General features: G+C 58.1%; 1 protein-coding gene across 4 annotated transcripts in view; it reads right to left on the bottom strand.

The window, feature by feature from the left end:
- ASTN2 (astrotactin 2) overlaps positions 1-22,878 on the bottom strand; it is a 315,865-nt gene that overhangs the window by 113,828 nt on the left and 179,159 nt on the right. For all 4 annotated transcript variants that reach the window (XM_084494620.1, XM_084494621.1, XM_084494622.1 and 1 more), the window contains 5 exons: positions 22,591-22,757; positions 20,392-20,580; positions 6,066-6,190; positions 5,818-5,922; positions 4,036-4,215 (listed from right to left, as the gene is read on the bottom strand). In XM_084494620.1, the coding sequence (XP_084350746.1) occupies positions 4,036-4,215; positions 5,818-5,922; positions 6,066-6,190; positions 20,392-20,580; positions 22,591-22,757 (766 nt within the window). The remainder of the gene's footprint in view (positions 1-4,035; positions 4,216-5,817; positions 5,923-6,065; positions 6,191-20,391; positions 20,581-22,590; positions 22,758-22,878) is intronic.

Genomic DNA, 22,878 nt, shown 5'->3' with positions numbered 1-22,878 from the left:
TTTCTTTCCTTCTCTGAACAAAATGTCAAAATCGGAGGTTTTGAAATAAATATAAGGATATAAACCACCAGCAGTGAGAGCGTTACAAAGGTAATAGAGCGGTGGTTATAGGAGCAGAGCTGAAGGAGAGGGAAGTTCCCTACACGATCCTTCAGACAGGCAGGTATGAGGGAAAGCTGTTAGCTCCTCTAACAGAGGCAGAGCTTGCCCTAGCGCTTCCTTCATGTCTAGGAATTTGAATCTAAAGGTTCCCATGGACTGGTTCCTTCTTAATTGTCCTATGGCAACGCCAGACCTGATGGGAGAGGAATTAGACCTTGGAGGACAGAAGGGATCCACAGACCCTACTCAAGAGCATGGGCTGCCCTTTCAGCAGACCTCTAGGCTGCATCCTGTGGCTTATATTTTATGAAGATCTTTATATAATTGCCTGGTTCACAAAAAAGCAAGAAAACTGCAACCTCTGAAAGGTGAACACAACCAATGGCACACGATCCAAGAGAAGGTAAATGAGTAATGCTTGGATGGGTGATCCGAAAGCCTTTGTGACCGTGGTGGGACCTGCCAGAGCACAGCCTCGCCGTGGACTATTGTAATAAAAGATCAACTCCTGAGAGTGAACATCTTTCAGACCTGCCTCAGCCACTTCCAAAGTCCAGCGTGCTGAGTGCCCAGCGGGGCCAGGGAGCCCCAGCTAAGGGCACTCGAGAGATTTGCTGTTTGTAGGACACGCGGGAAGAGGAGTTCATGTACCAGGGACCTAGAGCACTGCAGCAACGCCAGAATTTGGTACCGAGAACCTCTGCACCTCCACCCCTGCCCTGTACATCCCGAGCTCGAGGAAAGCCCTCCCTGCTCCTCCAGCCCCTCTCCCAGCCCCTCGGTGGTCCCGGCAATGATCCACGGGCACGGTGTTTCTTCTCCCAGCTCATCCCAGCTGGAGAACAGGAGTCCCCCACACTGAGGCTCTGCCAGGCGTCACGGCGCGAAGGGAAAGGGCTGTCACTTAAATGCTTGACAAGACGAGACCCTCCGCGTTGCTGCTGATAATATCTCCATTTTCTCTAAGTGCCAGAGCACTTACAGGCGTTTGTTCTGCATTTTGTGGAGCGCAGTGGGAGCGAGCTGGAACAGCGCTGGGAGAATCCCACCGGGGCTGTCAGCGGTTGCTGTAGAGCCGCCCTTCCCTTTCCCAGCCAAGCTCTCCTCATCCAGCCAGAGCCAGGGGCCAGGGAGCCAACACATCCCTGCTGGTGGATGAAACACCCCTGGCAGCTTTATTTGCTGGTGGAGGGATCCCTCTCTCTTCTCCTGTGCGTTTCAGGACGCAGTGCAGATCCCAGCCTCCTGAGTGTGACGTTGTATGGCGCGGCCCCTTTGGGTCACCAATCTTGGCCGTGTCCTCTCCCAGCCTCTCGCCCAGCCCCAGCCTGCTCACGGGGGGAACACAGAGCCCTGATGCTGTGCAGGCACTGCTCGGCCCCAGCCAAGGCACCGGGCTGTTAGCACCCCTGCGTGCGCCACAAACCCCGGCTGCAGCACCACCCAGCGCAACCCCATCCCAGGCAGACCCAGCCCGGTCTTAAATGCAACAGGAGGTGGCCTGGGCTGTCACGTTGGCCCCAGCTGCCAAATTAAGATGTTCACACAATTGCTGGGCACTTAGTGAAGTGCTGTTGGTGTGAAATGCTGCCTTTGGTGGTGGAGGAAACTGAGGCGGGTTCCCGTGGCACAGATCGATGGCCAGGTTGGTCTCAAGGTCCCCCACCTGGAGGCCCCTCTGAGTTAAAGCGTGGCTTGGCTGCACAGAGCCTGAGCAAGTGGGAGCTAAAAATGGGATTTAAATCATTCTGCATGAAATAAAATTTGGGTTCAGGTTGGTTTGCTCACTCAGTTCCTCAGTGGAGCCTGGGGAAGCGTCCGTGTGTGCTCGGGAAGGGGCGCAGCGTGGGCACCCAGCAGCTGCGTCGCGTGGGCAGCAGGATGGCCTCCCTGCCTCTCGTTTGTAGGATTTGTTCCTGCACACCCTGGGGACTGGGGCAGGTGGCTCTGTCACCACCTGCAGCTCCTGCCTCCCAACAATCCCCATAAATCGTCCTGGTGGCTCTGCCCTTCCTGTCCCCAGAGCTGGGCTGCTGATGGGGAGGGTTGCTCCTGTCCCCGGCACCAGCTCTGCCCCCCAGCGCAGTGCAGCCAGCAGAACGGCTCAATTTGCATTTCTACAGCCAGAGCCACTTCAGCAGGCTCACCCCAAAGGGGGAACAAACTTTCCAGCAGCCCCCACGGGAGCCTGCATCACTTTCTCCTCCATTTGGCTGCGGACATTGATGCGCAGGCACTGACCCACGTCACCGGCTGCCCTGAGAGCCGCGGAGTTGATTAAAATGTTAAAATAATTCTGCGTGATGCTGCGAACATGCTCGTCTCCCCCTCTCCTGGTCTGCTTTGCTCACTAACAAACCGTGGTTATCCTGGCCCTGCTGCTGTGTTTATTGGGGATGATGCATGCGTGTGCTCGGAGCGCTTCTGGAAGGAGCCGCGGGGAGCCTGCCGGGCCAGAGCTGTTTCCAAGTCGAGAAGGCATCCGGAGCTGCCTAGCTGGGGCTATTTGTTCAGAGCCTCCTTATGTCACTGCTAAAATGAGGGTAAATCAGCAGAGATGCTGGGAATAAAATCTGTCTATCATAAACGCAAGCTCTGCCTCTTCACGGTGGTTTCTCCATGAGAAAGCCCCGGGCTCCCCGTGGTGCCCTCCTCTACCCACAGAGCCGGCCTCCCCGGCAGCCGCAAGAGCCCTGAGCATCCTCAACCTGTTTCCAGGAGCATTTTCAGGCCATCAGAGAGCTCATTACAGTTCTGGTTCCTCAGCAGCACCAACCAACCCACCTCAACCTCGCCAAACCCCACTCTGGGACGGAGCCACGCACCAAGAAGAGGGAGGGAGCCAGCACCCAAATAACACAGCACAGCCAGAAATGAAATGCTGATGGGCAGGTGTGATGCACAAAATCCCCGTGGGACCTCAGGGATCCAGGACCCTCACCAGAGCCAGTGACCCGGCTGTGGGTGCTGAGGAACTGGGGACATCCTGCAGCAGGGCCGGGTGGTAGCACCGGTCACCGCGTGGCCCCGGCACCACAGAGCAGCGGCGATGCCGGAGGATGTGGGTGCAGAACGGGGGGGCCCTCATCGATCCTGTCACCCCTGGGGTTGGACCGGGAGCTGCTCCAGGCCTGCACCTCATGGCCACAACCACAAAGGGCTGGCAGGAGCATGGTGTCTGAGTGCCTCGTAACACTGCGCGTACGCACACAGCTCACCTCCGCACCGCTTCCTCCTGCTAAACAGGGCAGCACTGTGGCAAACTTCAATTATCACAACTTAAAACCCAGACAAATGAATATGGGGTGTTACAAACATGCCTACAGGAATAGCTGTGCTGGGAAGACGGAGGCAAAGGGGAAGGGGCAGCGGGGGCTGGTGGGCGCCTTGGCCAACGCAGTGGAGGAGCCACTGTCAGCAGCGCACACAGAACGGGATGGAAGCACCTTCATGGCCTCCTGAGCCTTGCAACGTGCCCTAACCCCGCCAGAAACACCACAGACATCTCCAAGAGAAAGATGTCGGGCCAAGGGAATATCCCGAGCTCCCCGGAGGAGGGAGATGAATTGGCAAATGGAAGGTGACGGCGATAAGGGAGTTTTTATAAACATAACCTAATTGTATTACTTCAAAGTCCTGAAGTTTATTGCCCTGTTTAATGATGTGTCTCGTTATTTATAGTGTAGCACAATGAGGCTGCTATTGATTTAATACACTTCCTTAAAGACCGTCATTGTCACAAGCAATAAAACGAAGCCATTCTGCGACAGCTCAATTACGTCCCATCTCCATAAACCCACCCGGAGCACCCCGGGCTCGGGGCATGGCGGCGGGGCTGGGAACCAGACGGCGAGGGAAGGGAGAAGGGATAGGGGCTGACCGACGGAAAATAGGAATAAAAAGGACCGGCATTTAGGGCTCTGCCCTCCTCACCTTTCTGGTACTGGAGCCAGAGCTGCTGCTGCACCTTCTTGCTGGGGAAGTGGATGGTGCAGCTGAACTCGGAGCCGTACAGCGCCTCCGCGATGTAGTGCGAGCCGAACTGCTGGATGAAGGAGAGCAGCTCCTCCCGGCTGCTGTCCTTGGTCAGGATCTTCAGGATGTTTGCAAAGCCTGTGGGAGCGAAGCAAACTGTGGGCGGGTGGGATAGGCAGGGCAGGCAGCCCCGGGGGATGCACAGACCCCTGCGGGGGCGCAAAGCGTGGTTCCCCCCCTCGCCCCTGCGCTTTGCCTCTGCTCTTGCAATCCACAACCTGCTGCTTACTCTGGGCTGTGGCTCTGCCATCCCTCAGCAATTCCCCTCCCTGAGAGATTTCTCAAGCAAATTTCCAAGGATGTGCACGTGAACAAGCCTCCACGCGCCCAGGCCATCCTGCAGGAAGCGGGCACGTTGGGTGGTGCTGTCCCCACAGGACATTGCTTTGCAGCAACCACAGCCAGCAATGCCTTGGTGCAAGGACGAATTGATTCCAGGTGGCACCGCAGCCCACCCCCTGCGTAAATACCCCGCACAACCCCTGGCTGTGGTTACAAAAGTTGGGGACAGCCCAGGGGGACCCATGGGGCCAGGCTCTGGCTGCTCTGCACCAAGGCAGGTGGGGCGATGCCTCGAGCAGCGTCCTGCAGAGCCCATGTAGGTGGCTGGGGCTGCTGTGAGGGATGGTGCCGTGCACCCTCACTGTGTATGGGGAGCACAAACCACAGAGGAACCACGCCGTGACACCGGCTGGAGCAGGGCAATATCATCGCTTTGCTTCATTGGCAACACTGAAAACACACTGCAAGGAAATATGTCCCAGCTGTCACCCAAATGGGGTCATCTGCCTGCCTGGCCGGCCGGCTGATTGAAGGAGAAGGTTGGTGGAAGGAAAAAGCTGGAGGAATTCATTTGGGGCTGACTCCAAAGATTTTGTTCAGCTCCAAGCAGGTTGCTTCGTTCTGGGGCTGTTCACTGCTCAATCTTTTTCTATTTTTTTTTTCCCTTTAAAAATAGGTTGATTTTTAAATAAGAAATGCTGTTTTGAAATGAAAAGGCAAAACATTCCAGGTCACAACAAAACATTTCAGTGTTCCTCTACCAAAATGGGTAGTTATAAAAATGTGAAAGTGAAATGTTTTGGCGTTTGCAGGATCATCCCACCTGCCCCCTCTTCACCTGACACTGCCTGCATTATACGACCTGCCTCTACAGCTTGGGTCCTTTTGAAACCACATTTTTCACTTATTATTTTTTTTGTTTTTCACACACACCTGCATCCATGCACACTGTGCATCACACCAATCCCTCCTGTTGTGCTGCTCACCAGCTTGTCCTGGCTCTGACTCCAGCCTCTGCCCAGCCATGGGGCACTGCTCCCTGCCTCAGTTCCCCCCTGTAATCAGGAGCTCGTGCAAGCACCGAAACCTGCTGCCCCATCCCTATCCCCGGAGGTATTTAAGAGACACGTGGATGTGGCACTAAGGGATGTGGGTTAGTGACAGGACTCGGTGGGTCAGGCTGATGACTCAGTGATTGTGAAGGTTTTTTCCAGTGCCAATGATTCTGTATTTCTGAATCTCTCCGCCTGCCTCTGCAGCAGCACTGGGAGCATTAGTTACTGCCTGAGCAGAGCTTGGAGATGGAAACCACCAGTGAGGTGCTTTGCATGAGAAACCCGTGCAGACGTGCCATCTCCATGCTGGCAGAAACCCCCCAGCGTGGCAGGCAGCCCTCACCTGCAGAGAGGGTGATGGAGCTGAGCTTCACCCGGTACAGGTTGCTCCGGACACGCCAGTGCTGCACCATGGGGTAGCCCATGGCCTCGTCGTACTTGATGTCTCCTGCAAAGGAACAGCCGGCGTTCAGACTCTCTATTTTTGGCTATTTTGCCCGCCCGGGGCAGGCTTGCACAGCCCACGTGCAATTTCTGCAGGCAGGATTGGTGCCACGAGGTCTCCCGAGATGCACCTGGGGGTGCCCGTACCGGTGAGGAGCTGGAGGTCGGGCAGGGGCTCGGACAGGACGCCGCGGCACTGCTCCTCCACGGGCAGCGGGATGACCAGGAGGCCGTCGGCCAGCTGCGGAAAGTCCTTGATGAAGTTGTTCTCCCTGCAGAGACAAAAACACAACTGCAAAGCACGGACGCGGGCTGAGGCTGGGCGGCGGGGCTGAGCTGCGCCGGGGCCAGGCGGGGACGTCTCCAGGTGGGTTCCTGGGAGCAGACCTGGCGGGGGATGCGTTTTTTTTTTTCTCTGCCCCATCTTCAAGCAGCCTGGGTGATGCTTAATGAGCTCCCCGGGGCTGCGGCTCCGTTGTCTCTCTGCTTTCCAGCAGAAACGCCGCCAGCCTGGGGACCCGTCTGCTGCTTCTGGCCTGGATTTTCAAAGCATGCCACAGGAGGGCTGGCAGGCAGCATTGAGGGGAGAGAGAAAAGCATCCTCCAGCCCTCATTTGCCCGCTTCCCACCACGTGCAGCTTCTTGCCAGGCTGGGGACATCACCAAGGAGTGCCACGGGCACGGCTCTGCCCCGGGGTGAGGGGGGAGAAAAATGCACACTTACAGCCAGGCACCAGGAAAAGCTGAAGCGTGCAGCTCCTGCTGCAATTTCACCACGCGTGTGGGATCTTTTCTAACCTTGGCAGGTATAACATTGTATAATAGGCCCCTAATGAATTGTTTCTAGAACAACGATGCCGGAGAAATTATTTGAAGCAGTGAGCAGACGAGGCTGGGAGACAAACCTCCCCCGGCAAGCAAAACGCCCCACGCCTGCGCAGCGAGCACGAAGGGGGGTGTTAAATATTGATCCCAGAGCCAAAATATAGGCCAGGAGGCTGCGCATCCTCCTGGAGCCACGACAAAAGGGTTTCTGAGCCGAAAAGGGGAGGTTCCTGCAAAACCAGGTCAGCCCTGGGAGCTGGGGAGGCTGCAGCCCTCAGGCTGGCATCGCCTGACCCCGCTGCATTTCCCCGAGCTGATTTCCCCCGACCAGCTCTGAATTTTGCCCTCAACTGCTCCATTTTCCCCCAGTCCTGTAGCTTGCCCCCACCAGCCCCATTTTACCCCCTCCCACTGCTTGTCCCCACGCAGCCAGAAATGCTCCATTGTCCCAGGACCACCTCGTGAGCGGGGACACGACCACCTCCAAGGGTGCCAGCAGGATGAGGTGTAAGGATGGCGGGGGGAGAGCAGGGGGGAGCAGCTCCCTGCAGCCAGCCCCGGGGATGCTCCCTGCGCCGCGTCTCAAAGCCTCCGGCACCTGACAGCATCTCAGGAGCTTCGCTTTAGACTCTGCCAGAGAAAAAGTGTTTTATTTGTCTGCGGGGAAAATCCTCTTGCTCACGCAGCGGCTCACAAATCTCCCATTGATCACGGGCGGGATCCCCAGCGGCGGGGCGGTGATTTGCTGTTCTAAGCCTTTTGCTGGCTTAGCAAGGCAAATGGGGGGCTGCAATTACTGCCAGCCCGCAGCCCGGGGCTGGCTGGGTGCTTGTGGGCTGCAACAGCAGGGAAATCATCAGGGAACACGGGAAGGAGCCCGTGGGCACATCGGCGTCTCCGCTGCTTTGCCCGAGCGCTACCAGGCAAGGCAAGGTGCGAAATGCAGGATGTGGCTCACCTGGCACCGACCCCCGCTGCCACCCCGGGGCATGGGGACCATCACGATGGGACAGGGGCCAGCCCCGTGCCCTGCACCGGGGGATAAGAGCACCAGGGGAGGGCCCAGGACAGGGTGCGTGGTGAGGATGGGGATACTGGGTCCCCATCATCAAGTCCCCCAAGCAAGGGGGACTGTGCACACAGACACCTGCAGCGGTGCCAGAAGCAGGAGCAATGCAATGGCACCGGTTTGTTCCCAAGCCCTTTTTGCATCTCCTCCCTCCCCTCTGCCAAACCCACACCTCCCGGGGAGCAGCTCAGCGCCATTCCCCTCCCACCACATGCATCCTGCTCCGTGCCACCCCATAAGCACGCCCTGGAGCTGACCACCAATGCGTGGGCACCAGCGTCACCGAGCTGCTGGGATGGAGCCTCCTGACAAACCTGCACTGTGCCGGGGAAGGCTGAGAGCAGGGACACCAAAATCACTGCTCCCGGCCACGGCGTGCCGGGCAGTGTGCTGTGAACCCGCAGCCGGCAGAGGGCTGCAGCTCCTCTTCCTCCTCTCCTTATTAATAACCCTGCGGCTCAGCACCGGTCACCATCAACGCACAAAAAAAAAAGAGTTTCTGCCAGGCTTTTGCAGGAGGCACCTTGTGGTTCCTACCAGCTGTGGGGCCAAGTTTATAACGGTGGGATCAGGGGAAAAAACAGCAAACTTCCAGCAGCTGATAGCCCTGCAACATCCTCCCCTGCTTCTTTCCCTGCTCTCCAGCACCCCCCTGCCTCTCACGCAGCTGGCAGCCAGCCGCTACCCCCAGGCGATGCCCGCTGAGTTAACTCCCGCTTCCCAGCACACCCAGAGAGATCTACAAGGCTCTCGGGGTGCTTTACAGACACTGAGTCATTGCAGAGGGAAATGTTTCTCCCTCCTTTCCCCAGTCCCCCCCCTCCCAGTATCCAGACCAGCGTACTTCCCACCTCGGGGAAATAAATGCCAGCTGAATGGGTCTCGCTGCTGACAAATACCAGAGGGTCAGCAGAGCTCCAGCAGCAAAAGCTCACCTTGCCCACGTCCTCCTGCCCTTTAGAAACTTGATACAAGCAGTAGAGATTCCGGGGGACTTCTGACCTTAAATACCACCCCAAGGTCACGCAATAAATCCACGGAGAGGCAGAGCATGGGCTCTGTCCCCGCAGCACTGCCACCACGTCATACAGCAGGTGGGGAACCTCCGGGAGGAGCGGTGGCATCCCATGGGGTCCAGGAGCAGAAGGTGCCCTGGTGCTGACACAGATATTTGGGAGCATCCGGAGCACCCTGGGTATCCTGGATGGGGCCACGGCCACCAGGTCCCGCAGCAGCCACGTGAAAGCCAGGGACCAGCTTCTGCCTCCACCCGCAGCTGGCAGCAGATGCTCACAACGCATCACGGCAGCCGGGCAAATATATTCATGAAGGGGTAAAAAAAAAATAAAAAATGACCCCGCAAGTGATTAGCTGATGCCCTGAAGCGTGAGATTTAATTACCCTTATCTGAGCCGGCACAGCTACAAATGTTAATCACATTATCATCCAGGGTGGTTATGTTCAGCAAAGTGACTACGCGAGGATTGCGCTTTCTGCAGAGCTCTGCTATGTAAGCCAGCCAGGACGCCTTCCCCAGCAAGAATAATTTATTAATCTTGCTTCTTTCTGACCCGCAGTGGCTTGGGGACAATGGATCTGAGGTTGCTTAATGCCAGCTTTTGACCCAAATTCCCTTCAGCGAAGTTTTTCTGTTGGGGTGGCTGTAAGTTCACAAGAGCCCAGCTTGCGGTGGGGATGTTCAGAAATAGCTCCTTCTTTTTCACTTGAATTTGCAAAAAATATCAGCTCGAGTCACTGGGAGACAGAAACGAGGGTGTCCTGTTTCCACAGCCACTTTGGGAAGAGCAAGCACGCCGCAGATGTCCCCACATGTCTCCTTGACCTCAGCCACGGGTGAATGAGGGCTGAACATGAACCTTGCCAAGTAGCCAAATTTACTCCAAATGCCATTAGCGCGAGCAATTTCCCCTGCTGCGTGATGAGGAGGGATGCAGAGGAGACTGAGGAGGTTTTGCCAGGCCCTGGGGTCCCCTCCAGCTCCCAGACTTTTGGTGCTCCCCGTGGATTGCAGCAGTGCATGGCTGGATGGGGCTGGGGACAGACTTGGGGGAGCGAGGACAGACCCGTGGGGTGGCACAGCACGGCTACAGCCGTTGTCCCCAGCCCTCCATCGGCTGCTCGGTGCTGGCACCGTGGAGAAGACCTGTCCCTGTGCCACCATCCCTCCCTGCCACATCCCCAGTGTTCACCACTCCAGCAGTAAACAGCTTGACACTAATCACCAGCTGCTTCACCCCTCGGATTGGGGAGAATTAGCATTTAAATTGAGGTGTTTCGGGGAGGTAAATCACTGGAGCGCTGGGGCTGCAGAGCATCCTCGGTGACGGTGGGCACGCACCGTGCTCTGCGTCCTAGGGCACGATGTCCTGCACGCGCCGTGCGCTTGGGGCTCAGCGCCGTGCCCTGCCTTGCAGCGTGCCCTCGGACTGAGCCCCCAAACCTGCCCTGAAATCCTCTGGGGATGGAGACTGGCAGGGACTGAGGGTGGGCACGTGGGGACCTGGACACAGCACGATGATGGTGACAGCCAGCAAATGAAATCTCGACATGGACTTCAAGACCTGAATGCATCCTCTCCTGAAGCTGTTTTCTCGAGGAAACACGCAGGAATCTGCTGGGGAAGGGAGCTGGGGGAGTAGCAAGCGATGGGACAGGAGATCTCCCTCTGCATCACGGCGAGCCTGGGCATGGCAGGTGGGGGTGACGTGCTGCTGCAAGAGGTTTGCCAACAGCACGTAGTCTGACCAGCAGAAACAACAAAGCTGAAGATGCAAAATTGGCCGGACACTCACATTACCCTCAGCTCCAGGGGAAAAGCAAGAAGCAGCCACCCAGTGCCTGTCCCCATGCCTGGGAGGCACAGGAGGAGCACGTCCAGCAAGCAGCCGAGCTCCCCAGCTCTGCCCCTGCACCCAGCAGCAGCTCCGCTTCCAAAACTGCAAATCCCCCGTGCACAGCCCCAGAGCCCCCCAGGCAGGGCAGCCCCAGCACCCACCTCCTCACACCCACCTCGTGATCCCCCTCTCCACCCACCCTCCCCGTTCCCTTCTCTCCCCATTATGCAGCTGTTTATTTCTTCCACCAAACCGCCTCTCCTGTGGGGGAGATCCTGCGGTAGGCTGTGGATCTTTCTACCTCTGGAGTGCCTGTTGGGAGCGAGCTGAAACAGAGAGCGGAGTGGAAACAAATTCGGAAAGTTGCGGTTCCCACAGCAACGCCTCGTGCCTATGGAGCAGGCAGGGCTCAGGTACACAAAGCTGGATTTATGCCTTCATTACGGAGTCAGGGCTGCAAGAGGAGTTCCATGCAAAAGCTCTGATTTTTTTCACAACTTTGCAAATATACAGATTATTCCCTTTGGGACTGAAATTTCCGATGCTTCACCTATGCTCAGAGGTGGTTTCCTGCATGAGGTTTCAAGAAAAGTCCAAGAAAAAAAAGAAAAGAAGTGTGTTAGTGAGAAGGTGGAGATGAAAAGTGGGCTCATCTCTGGCTGGAGAAAGGGAAGAGAGCAGAGACTGAGCCTCGCTTGCCTGCTCCTCTGCCCAGCAGCAGCTCCACCGCTGCCTGCAGACAGTGCCAGGGCTCAGCCGCATCGGTTCCGTGCCACCCTTACTTTACGGGAAGGTCCTGGAGATGTCCCACAACCAGTGTGGCTAACGAGGCATCAGCCCGTTCGCGAAGGGCTGGAGCTGCTTCGTGCCTGCCAGGAGGATCCGTGTCTTGCTCCGTGTCGCTGCTGCTCGAGGTGCCTTCCCCGTTAGATCAGCATCACCGACAGCCAGCGGGGCTGCTTGGCAAATCCCAGCCTTGTAACGAGCTGGGTGGGAAGGTGCCCCGCAGACAGACAGATGGACATCCCGGGGCAGCTCCTGGAGCTCCCATGGAGCGAGCCGGGATGGGTTTCTGTGTCTGAGCTGCTCCGAGCGGGGCCGGGCTTCTCTCTGCACCACGAGCTGGGCGCCCAGCCGAGCCAAGGCTGCGGGTCCCCTCCCTGGCTGGCTCTGGGTGCTGTTTGCAAGCATTTCCAGAGCGTTGCTCAAGCAGCTCCATGCCTGCCAGTTCCATTAGGCTTATTTGTAATGAGGTAACAAATAACAGAACTCCCACTGCCTTCAGAGGAGCCAGGGCTGCACGCTGGGGCTTCCCACGGAACCGGCGCGAGGCTGGTGCCCGGCGTGCAGCCGATTCCTGCGGGATTTGGGCACAGCTGCCAGAAAAAGCCACCCAAAGCCCGTGGCCTCTATGCACACCCCCCACAGCCCCTTGCCCAGCAGCTCTGCCAGGCAGCCCCACACTCCTACAGCCTGCCGGGAAGCACAAGCACTGCCTTTCAAACAGCATTCGCCTTCCCGACGTAGACACAGGCCCAGCGCTGTGCCCAGCACTGCCATCCGTTCTCTTAACAATTGGGGAAGTTGAGCGTTTTTTTTTTTCTCCTAAGCGTCATCATTAACCTTTAAGATGGAGATAAGGCGTCGGAGTTTGGAAAGGACTCAGAGGAGACCCTGGAAGCGAGCCAAGAGCAGTGCCGAGGCTGGGCAGCACATCATATCTCCTCGGCTCTTCCTTCGCCCTAGGGTGATTCGGCCAGCTCTCGACTACCACCGCAGTATTACAAACTCTAATGAGGTTTGGAAAATAAGAAACCCACTGCGGCGTGGGAGAAACTAATAGAAATTGTTTCGTCTTCTCTCTATTAGTCATTAGAAGCAGAGGAAAAACAGCCACAGGCGGTGGCAGGGCTGTAATATCCCCGCACATTTCATATGCTGGCACGCTGACAGAGGCATTTCAACGCCGCTAACGCGCCCGCATCCCCTCCACGCGGTGCCCACTGTGTGCCAGTGCAGGTTCCAGCTGTGCCAGCCTCCACGTGTGGGGCTGGGCCGTGCCGGGGGGGTCCCATGGGTGCCCCATCCCCGTGGGGTGCCCCATCAGAGCCTGGGGGTCTCCGGTGATGCTGGGGGAAGGTGAGGGCAGCCCCCGGGCAGGGCAGGGCGCAGGGCGCAGCCGTAAGCGACATCTCCCCTGCTCTGCCAGGCAGCCCAGACCATATGGTTAATTAGCTGAAATTTGCTGCCACATCTGCAAAGGGAGGTTGCTGCGTGTGAAGTTAATTATGGAAGCCACGAAACGCCGCGTGTGCCGCGCTGGGGCGGGGTGAGGGCACCTGCAGCCACCTTAACCCCCCTCGTCCTCCCAGGAGAAGGCAGGCGGTGAGAATGAAGCATCAGGAGCATCTTTCGCTTTGCTTCCCCTCCTCCCAGCTCCCTGCAGAGCTGTGTGCCACTGCTCTCGGCTGCGGGGCCACCTAATGACAAGTGACAGAGCCATCACACCTTCCAGATGTTCGCCTGCTGCCCTCTGGCACAGCTGCAGCTGGCGAGCGGTGCCTGAGAGCCGGGGCAGCGGCACGGAGCCTCCGCTTGCTGCTGCTCTGCATGCGCCTCGCATTCCCTCAGCCACGCGGCTCCTTCAGCCTGCGCTGGGGGAAATGAGCTGGCACAAATGCCCGGAGCCTCCATCGCAGGGAAATTGTTACCGAGCCCAGCAGCCCGGGGGAGGCTCCGTGCGCACCTATGAGCATCACCAGAGGCCGGGGAGGAGGGCGGGCGGTGCTGGGGCCCTGCTGCCCACCAGCCTTCGGGTTTACACAGGCAAGAGAAACACGAGGAATGCCAAATCCTCTGTCTGTGGGGAGATTCCTTAGGCTGGGGAAGAGACAAGATGAGATTTTCTGCTGCACCAAAGCCTGTGTCCAAGACCTGAGGCTCGGCAGCTGGCGGGGCCGTGCAGCGCTCAGGTACCCCCGTGATGGTGCCTGATCCCAGCTGTGAAGGCAGCATCAGGCTGATGCAGTCCTTGGAGGGCAAAGCTTCAGTGACTAGCGCTGGCACCAGCGAGGAAGAGCAGTGATGAGCTGGCACCAGCCCGGTCCCCAAGGTATTTCTGAGCACTGTCCATGGTGCAAGCAGGAGCCTGCCCTGAGACAAGTTTTGCAGAGCACAAAACCACAGCTCACGCTGCTGGTGGCACTCGCAGCATGCTGGAAACCCCGGCTGTTACCCCTCAAAGCTGGATGGGTGCAGCTCACTGCCTCAAACCCTCCCTCTCCAGTCCCTTTCCTCTTTCCAGCAGGACACAACCTTTGTTTTTACCTGTCCCAGGTGGGTGCAGGGCCCCTGCACCCTGTGCTGGAGCAGGGGGAAGGGAGAAGCAATTCCCCTCCGCAGGCCTGCTCTAGGGCTATAAAGCTGGCAGGAACCCCACGGGACGCACGGTACTTGATAAATCCGAGCTGTTATTATTATAAAACCAATTTCCACCACATCTCTTAATAACACAGATTAACTGTGCAATAACACCGGCTATAATTAGCACCGTAAAAGCCAAGGATGGGGAAGCCGAAGGGGTAAGCGAGTCCATCCCAAGGACTGCTCCCCACGGCCCCGTGCCTGGGGCCTCCCGCGTGCTCCAGCAGCTCGGGAAGGCAAATCCAGGGCTGGTGGCACCAGCACCGGGGAGGCAGCGGTGACAGGGAGGGGACAGAGCTGCCAGGCCCAGGAGGGCAGCAGTGCCCTGTATTTGTTTCCCTGCTGTGTGGGCTTGTTCCCCTTCTCTCCACTCCTGGATCTTTTTGTCCCTCAGGGCTCGCGAGCAGGCGGTGGCCACCAGCTTATCGCACAGCGTGGGCTCTGAACACCTCACTAAACCCCATCACATCAGCCCAGCAGCTGCATGGGGGGACGGGGCTGTCCCCAAAGGTGCCAGACCAGCCCCTCCAAGGGTCCAGCATCCCCGGATCCCCACGAGAAGTCCCCAGCCCCACGTGCTGGCAGCCTCAACCCTCCCACCTGCGCTCTCCTCCCAGTCTGGGTCGTGGTGCCCATGCTCACCCTTACCATTGCCCACCCCACCAGCACACGAAACCCCAGCCCTACACCTGCTGCCTTCCTCCTCCTGCTGCTCCCGGCGCTGTCGGAGGCCCCAGAGCTGCTCCCAGGGGCACGGCAGAGGGGGGAGCTCCCCGCGTGGGCGCAGCGCGGCTCTGCCCAATTACTGCTGCTGGGTGCCAGGCTCTGTTTGTGCTGCGTGATTAGCTGTGGAAATGCAAATCCGAACTTCCTGCGCCACGGCAGCTAACAAGATAATGAATATTTTCATCAGCTGCAGAGAATACAAACAGCTGCGCAGGCACGAACGCGCCGCCAGGGCCGGGGGGAGCGCGGAGCAGGGGCGCGGGGTAGAAGCAGCGGCTCCACTGTCGGCCCAAGCAGGGGCTCCCACGAGGCAAACTGGGTCCTGTGCTGGGCTGACCTGCTGCTGGAACAGGCTGGGATGAAACGGAGCAGCTCAGGGGCACGTCCGGAGCGGGGACACGACGGCAGGAGCAGGAGGAGGCTGTGATGGCCGTGCCCACGCTCACCGCGATGAGCTGGCCTGTTCCTCCGCTCCTCTCTGCACTGGGTACAGAACGAGCCTGAAAATCTCCCGTACTTAAAATACATCTACTGCCAACATCTCCATCGGTATTTTTTAAACCATCTTTTCTGCCCGGCCCCCTGTGTTGTCTTTAGGACATCGTTCTGCTTTTGTTTTGCTACGAGAATGGAGAAATGCTAACAATACGGTGCAAAGGCACGCGGCTGCAGGCTGCTGGAAATAGCAGCTCAAAGCAGCACAATCTGTTCTCCTGCTCTGTGGGATGCTAACTTTGAAATGGAGCAGGGCTGCTGCACGCAGGATGCAATAGTAAGCTAACTGACGGGGTGCTGTGCTAATTGCATTAGTCATTTATATCCTCGACTTGACAAAATCTCCATGCTTAGCCTGGCTGGCGCGGGTGTACTCAAAATATGTGGCGTGTGCCTACGTGCAGCCATTACAGGCTGTGGAAAGGGCTGGACGGACATGAGAAAGCAGCCAGGATGTCCCCGAGAGGCTGAGAGCAGGAAAACATGGGAGGGAAGAAAAAAGGTGACAACCCGACAGGGGTGGCAATGCCACCGTGTGTGACAAGCAGGGATGCTCCTGCGCCAGGCACCACAGCTCTGCAGGCAGCTGGGAGCGGGCGGTGGGGAGAGAGCAGAGCCCTGCGTCCCCCCACAGCCCCACAAAGCTGCTAAAACCCTAAAGCCCCCTTACCCGCTCCGGCTGGCACAGCGTGGTTCTGCTCCTTAGGACCGGGGCCCGAGGCATTAGCCTGGCTTGAAAAGCCATCATCGCTTCCAACCAGCATGGCTGAGGCTTCAGAGTTGTGAACAGGTAATAGAATTGCAGCAACAAATAATAAAAAGAGGAATGAAATGGAAGGCAGCCACTGGAAAAGAGATCTATCCGTTATCCCGGCCTGAAGGGTAATAGGTAAACAAGGCGTTTGGGTACCGGCTGGCGCACAGCTCGCTGGCACAGGAATAATAAACAGCACAATTATAACTTCTGCCCTCGGAGGGGAAAAAAATCAATAGTGTTAATTTAACTAGTTAGAGACTTACCATTAGTGATGCTGCAGGGGCAGCGGGACGGCCTGGCCGGGGCTGGCACCAGCAAAGCCCCTGCCTGGCTGTGCCCCTGTGCCCACCCAGCACCCACCCAGCACCCTCGGATGGGGCACGGGGGGCACTGGGTGTGCAGTGGGGCGCGAGGTGGGGACCCAAAGCCCTGCGCCGAGCTGTCAGCACGCCCCGCCGTCGCGGTGCTGGTTTATTAAGGGCTGAGAAGCGGCGAGGGGAAGGAGTGACAGATTTAAAATTAACTTGCCAAACTCCCCATCAATATTATGACAATTCCCCAGTTCGGTTCAGCGACCTGGCGTGCTGCCTGACAGCCTCAGCAGCGCTCGGCGCCACTGCCGGCTGCCTGCCTGCAGCGCTGGGGTGCGGGCACCCCTTAACCCCCCAGCACCCGGCTCAGCTCCCCCCCGAGAGCCTCGTGTCCCTTCCAGCTCGGGATGTTCAGGGCTAGGACACAGGTCCGTGCCTTCTCATCCCCAAAGCGGGGAAGCAGCAGCTCCAGGCAGGGCTCTGGGAGGCTACGAGGGCTGCTTGGCAGAGGGATGGAGCTGCAGGAGCGTGCTCAGCACGGCACAGCAGCCCTGCATCATCCAGAGCCATCCTCCCTGGCTATGGAGACGTGAAAACACTTGGAGCTCAGCTTTTTTTTTGTCTTGCACCGAGCACCAAGAAGCAACGGCGCACGAACACAAAGCCTCTCCCCACTCAGCCACCAGGCACACACCCTGCTCCTCCCTGCAGCCGTTTCAGCCACTTTTTTCCCCAGCACCCCAAAAATCCCTGGCTTCAGTGTATCCCTGCTTGGGGGGGGGGGGGGCTTGGGCTCCCCTGTTTTGCAGGGAGAGCTGGAGCGAGAGCCCCCAGGAGGGCTGCACTGCACAAGTTGTGTGGGCTCCGGCATCTCATGCGCCGTGCGGTAATAAGCTAGCGAGTAAAGCTGGCTCCACGGGTAGTAATTTGGGTTTCCTACATATTAACGGCGTAAAAGCAACAGGCTGAAACCGCCAACAGCACTTAAACAAAAAATCTCTATTCCCTCGTGGCAAAGAGACAGCACAAAACAGATAAGGAACTAACAAACAACCCATTTGGAAAATAATCCCCCGGTGATTTGGGCACCGTGGAGCCTGGGCTCTGCCCCACCGCGAGGCAGTGGGGGAAAACAGCTCTAATCTAGTCCTTAGCAAGCTGGATCCAGTGCTGAGCCTCCCGGCTAAACCCAGAGGTGTGACTGGAATAGATCAGCTCCGATCCCATTTAGTTATTAATATTTCAGGGCACTTTGCCAAATAGAAGAAAAAAATGGGAAGAAAAAAAAAAAAGAAAGAAAGAAAGAGGCACCCAGAAAAAGCAGGCAGCTCCGAATGAGCGCAGAGCTGAACAGGAGAGCTGCAGGGGAAGGAGCAAGGGGTGGTAATGGGGCACAGCTCCTGCTCCATCACCACACCAAAACATCATCACACCAAAACATCACCCCCGACCTGAAATAAAGCCCCGAGCAGGGGAGGGAGGTGCTGGCGGTGACACCGCGACAGCAGCAGCGGTGTGGAGAGCTCCTCCACGAAGAAACCTTGACACTGGCTTCTCCAGCAGGTCGGGTGAGCAACGCTACCACCACAGGGCTAATTAACAGCTAACGAGCCACCTCAGCACCCAGAGAGCTGTAGGCAGAGCTGCCTGACACCAGCACAAAGGGACGGGGCAGGGACAGGCTGCGGGTCCCAGCACGGTGTCACGGCACAGGGTGTCGGTACGGGGGCACGTCCAGCACACGCCAGCAGGGACAGACACATCTGAGCGGCTGCCCCGCTTCACAAACACCCAGCTGTCTCACCAAACACCCTGCCTGCTGTGTCTTGAAGGTGCCAACCCCATCCTTCAGAGCGAGCTGGGCAAAATAAAGCCACCGCTGCTCCACCAGCCCCGTCCCCGTGCCGCGGCCAGCAGGGGCCATCGGCACCGCAGGCTGCTGGGTGCCAAAGGGAGCACCCAGCCCAGATGGGATGGGAACATTGCTGTAACTGCTAGGCGTTGCCCACGACAGCGTGTAAGAGACACCGCTGTTAGCAGCACAAAGGCTTCCTCCCAGCCCCATGCTGGCATGCCTGGCGGATGGCGAATATCCTATTTATTAAAGACACTGAAGATGCGGCAACATGGGAAGCAGACACCATTCAAGGGACTGTCACATCTGCATAGCTAAAGGATCCCAGTGGTTATAAATCCCTCTAAAATACTCAGCCCCTTGTTCTGATAGCAGGTTCTTGCTCCTACTTTGCAGAAACAGGCTTTTAATCCCTGGTATTAGGCAGCTTCCTGCTATGTTTCAAATGCACCAAATTAAGGGCTTCTCTAACAGCTGGTGTCTTAATGCTCAGAGAGGTTCTTGAATATCTATGAAAATCAGAGGCAAATTACATCTTTTAGTTAATAATTTCTTCTCCATTAACCTCCTTCTCTTCCCTTGTTAGCAGATGATGTAATGGTGCTCCTGCCGCCGAGCCCTCCGGCGCACGGGGCTGTGGGGGGGACGCGGGGAGCCCTCCTCGTCGCCACCCGGCACTGCTGGGTTCAGCCCCCTCCAGCCTGCTCTTTGGGGTCAATCTGCAGGTTGCTCGTGGTGCAGAGCTGTTTTCTCCTGCCCCCAGGTCTGGTAGGGCTTGCAGCAGCCCCCCAGCTGATGGCAGGCAATGAAAGCCCCGTTCGCCGTGCTGAGGACCCGGCTCCCACCGCATGGCCCCTCACTGGCAGAGCCCCCAGCACCATCGTGCTACATGGGGGGAGTGCGGGGAGCCCTCGGACCTGCTCAGCCTCCCAGCTGATGGAAAATGTCAGCTCCGCAGCCCTGGCTCCGCTCGGAAGGACCACAGATGCTTGCAGCATGGGAGGGAGAGAAGGCAGAGAGGAGCCTACTGGAAAAAATTGCCTTTGCATGCTGTCAATTCTCACTTCCAGCAAAGGCTGTGGATCTGTTGGCTCCGAGCACTCTGCTGGCTGCTGCTTTCTGCGTGCCTTTGTGCTGGTGGAGCCCGTAATTCATCTGCCATCCCCAGAGCAAAAGGACAGAGTTCAGCGCGAATTCATAGCTAGGAAGACTTTCACACTCTGCTGGGGAGGAAGAGCCCAGAAAAGGAGTGTGGCCAGAGGTGATGGGCACCCGCAACGCAGCTAAAAGCACAGCAGTGAGCTCTCGGTGCCTGAAAAGGGAAAAAAAAAACCTCTGTGCATTGCAGGTGCTGTGCAAGGAAGAGTTGGGCCTGGGTGGGATATGGGGTAAGGGTCCTCGCTGGGGCCTCTCCTGGCACCCCTCAGCACAGGAGCTATGAAGTTCATAGGCCTGCTTTGGTTTGCACCCGAACAAAACGTGGCTGCATTCTGAAGAAAAATAGACAAATCAGCTAATTTTCCAGCCCTGCATTCAGTGATTAAGCAAGTTCTGCTCTGTGAGCACCGAGGGGCAAAGCTGTGGGCAGCTCAGAGCTGTTTCCCCCCCTCTTTGCTCTCCCGACGCACCCAGGACGCAGCCTGCGAGCGCCCCGCGCTGTGCTGCTGCCTGGGCTTGTGTCAGATGTACCCGCCTCACTCTGCTGGTGCCATTTCTTATTATCCACAGCCACGGCTTCTCCCGGTGCTATGACTCGGGCACGGAATACAATTTGCTCGCACAGGCTGAGAACATGCAAAGGGAAATGCTTTTCCATGCTACAGTTGAGCAAACGGCGGAGCTCATGGCAAGAGGGGGAGATGGAAGATAGCAGCGTTCGGGAAGAGACGGGACAACGAGGCAGGGAAAAGCCCATCAAGGACAATCAGACCTCGGCCAAGGAGACAGACAGCAACCCCACAGGAGAGCCCTGCACTGCTGCCTGCAGGAAGGATGAACGAGTGGGAAAACCGCAGGGGCTTGGTGTCCCCCTGCTCTCCTCCCCGTGTGTCTGGCAGGGAACGTGTCAGCGCTGCTGTCTCTGCACTTGGTCCCGTCAGCTTGGTCCCGTCTGCCCACCCCGATGTGCCCGAAACCAGGCATGGAGCCGGGCCATACCTGAAGGTCATCTGGAACACCTGGCCCTGGTTGACGTGCTGGCTCCTGTTGTTGTAGCCGTGCAGCATCTCCCCAAAGAGCGTGTCGTTGAATTTGGCGTCCGACTTCAGGCACTTGGGGCCCTCGCAGATGTCGGACAGCATGAGGCACGACTTGCCGTCGGGGGCCAGCTTGTACTCCTCCACGCACCTGTGGGCACCAAGAGCCACGTCAGAGGGACCTTAAACTTAACCCTAACCCTAACCCTAACCTTAACCTTAACCCTAACCCTGTGGGACGAGCAGGGGGCAGGCGCTGAGCCCAGCCAGGGACGCCATGGTGCCGCTCGGTGCTGTGCTCTGCAGGGGCGCAGGCTTTCCGAGGACACCAAAACACAGCCACCTCCAGCAGTCCTGTGCTGGGGAGAGCTGCAGCAGGCGAGTGCTGGGCTGGGCATTAATCCTGGCTACTCCTGGACAGCCAGAGCAGTGCTCCAGCCCCACAGACAGCCCTGGGAACCATTGACAGCCGCAGTGGCTTTCCCAGAAGCAAAAGGACAACCCCATAATGCCTGAGCCCTGTGCCTGGGAATCGCCCCCATGCCACAGAGCAGAGCTGAGCCCACCACACATCATCTGCTCCGTCCTTACAGGCAGCCCCAGCCCCCTGATGCTGCTGTGGTGCAGGCTCTGATGTTCCTCAGGCAAAGCGAAATCCGGAGCTGCTTCCCCGTTTCTGTCACATCAGTGCCCTCCTGCAAGGATGCAGCTCCAGCACGGCTGCTCCTTTGTTCCTCGGTCCTGCTTTCAAGCACTTTGTGGGCAAGGCAGACACTTATCTTCCACGTACAGCGAGGGAAACTGAGGCAGGCAGCAGGGATGTGATTCAGCTACAGACACCAAAGCGATCAGTGGCAGCGTCTGCGTGCGCTCGTGCTGCTCTCCTCCTTCTCCTCCCCTTCTTCTGCCTTTCCCTTGGCACTGCAGCTCCCAGGCAAGGAGGAACTTCCACGTCCCCTGCCTGCCCCTTCCCCTCTGTGTTGGCAGTGCTCTGATAACCTCCATCCCACAGCTGCCCAGGTTTGTGCCCCTCTCCCACTCCCCCACTGCATTTGTCCACCACAAGTGGAACTCCCGCCTGGCTGCTGTGCTTCTGCCTGTCCCCGCCGTGCAGCTCTGCCTTGAGAAGGGATTATACAAAAAGCAAGGGAAAAACTCCCTGTCCTCACAGTCAGACAGCTGAAATCCCAGCCCTGCTGCTGGTGCCTGGTGTGGGCTCAGATGGAGACCACACAATGTCCCCAGGCTTCCCGACCCTCTCCGCGGAGATTGCTGGGCCCGTATGGATTTCCAGCCCCCTCCCAGGCACGGTGGAGGCAGCGTGCTCTCGCTCGGTGACTCAGCCTCTCTGTGCTGCTAAACAATAATAGAGAGGAAGCAAAAATACAGGAGAAAAGAAAGCGAGCAGCTTTCTGACACGGGCAGCTCCTCCCTGGGGAGTGCTGCGGGAGGTCTGTGCAGCACCTGCAGCGCTGGGACCGGTGGGTGCCCCTCGGAGCTGCACACCCACCCACTCCCCTCCGTGCTTCTGCACCACCCTCAGGGGCAATTCCTCCTCAGAGGGGCTGCTGCTGCCCTCCTGCCCCCTCATCCTTGCCCCGAGGGGGGTTCCTGTGAAGTGCTGGCACCGTGCAGCATGAGGCTGGTGCAGGTGGTGGATGGCGGCTTCTGCAGCCAACAATCACCGCAGGGCATGCCGCAGCCGGGGAGATTTTCCTGAGAGCAAATGCTAAACCGTGTAGGATTATAGGATCCCGGCCAAAATCAGGGATGAAGCTCTATTTTAAGAGAGTCACAAGGGGTGGGGGGGGAAGTAGCTTTTCAAGAAAGCAAGTCCTCCACCTTCCCCCTCCAACACACCACGTACAATTTCGGGGTACATTGGTGGTGAGTCACAGAGCGAATGGTACCATCACGGGCCCAGTGGGGGAGACGAGGAGCGTGCATCTGCTCACCCAGCTTCTTGCACTCCTGTTTGCTTTTTTCTGTAGGCAAACCAAGTGGCTGCTGCAAGCCGGCTCCACGAAGAGCCTCTCTGCCGGGCACCCAGCTCGGCTGCGAGTGGGGACGGGAGGCACAGCAGGAGGGTTGGTGACGATGGGGAAGGGAACGGGGTTACTTAGTGGGAAGGGGAGAAACGGGAGTGTGGCAGGGGACTCACCCGCAGAACATGAAGATGGTGCTGGACGAGGGGTCGTGGGGCAGAGGGAGGGTCTGCTGCAGGCAGAGCTGCTCACAGCCACCGTTGAAGCCGTCCGAGCAGTCGATGCCCTTGGAGTAGTCGTAGCAGCCGGTGCCGTCCTTCATGGGGCGGAGATCCTCGGGGCACTGCAACGGGAGGGCACACGGAGAGGTCACCCTGGGACCCCACGGGACCTGGGGCCACAGCTGGGTGGTTGCCCACTACCCACCCAAGGGCCAGAGGGGGCGAGGAGAGGGAAGAAGCACA

This window comes from Aythya ferina (assembly GCF_964211825.1).
Source record: "Aythya ferina genome assembly, chromosome: 20".
Taxonomy (NCBI): Eukaryota; Metazoa; Chordata; class Aves; order Anseriformes; family Anatidae; genus Aythya; species Aythya ferina.
Note: the sequence above shows the minus strand (reverse complement) of the source record. Positions and strands in the feature narration are given on the sequence as shown.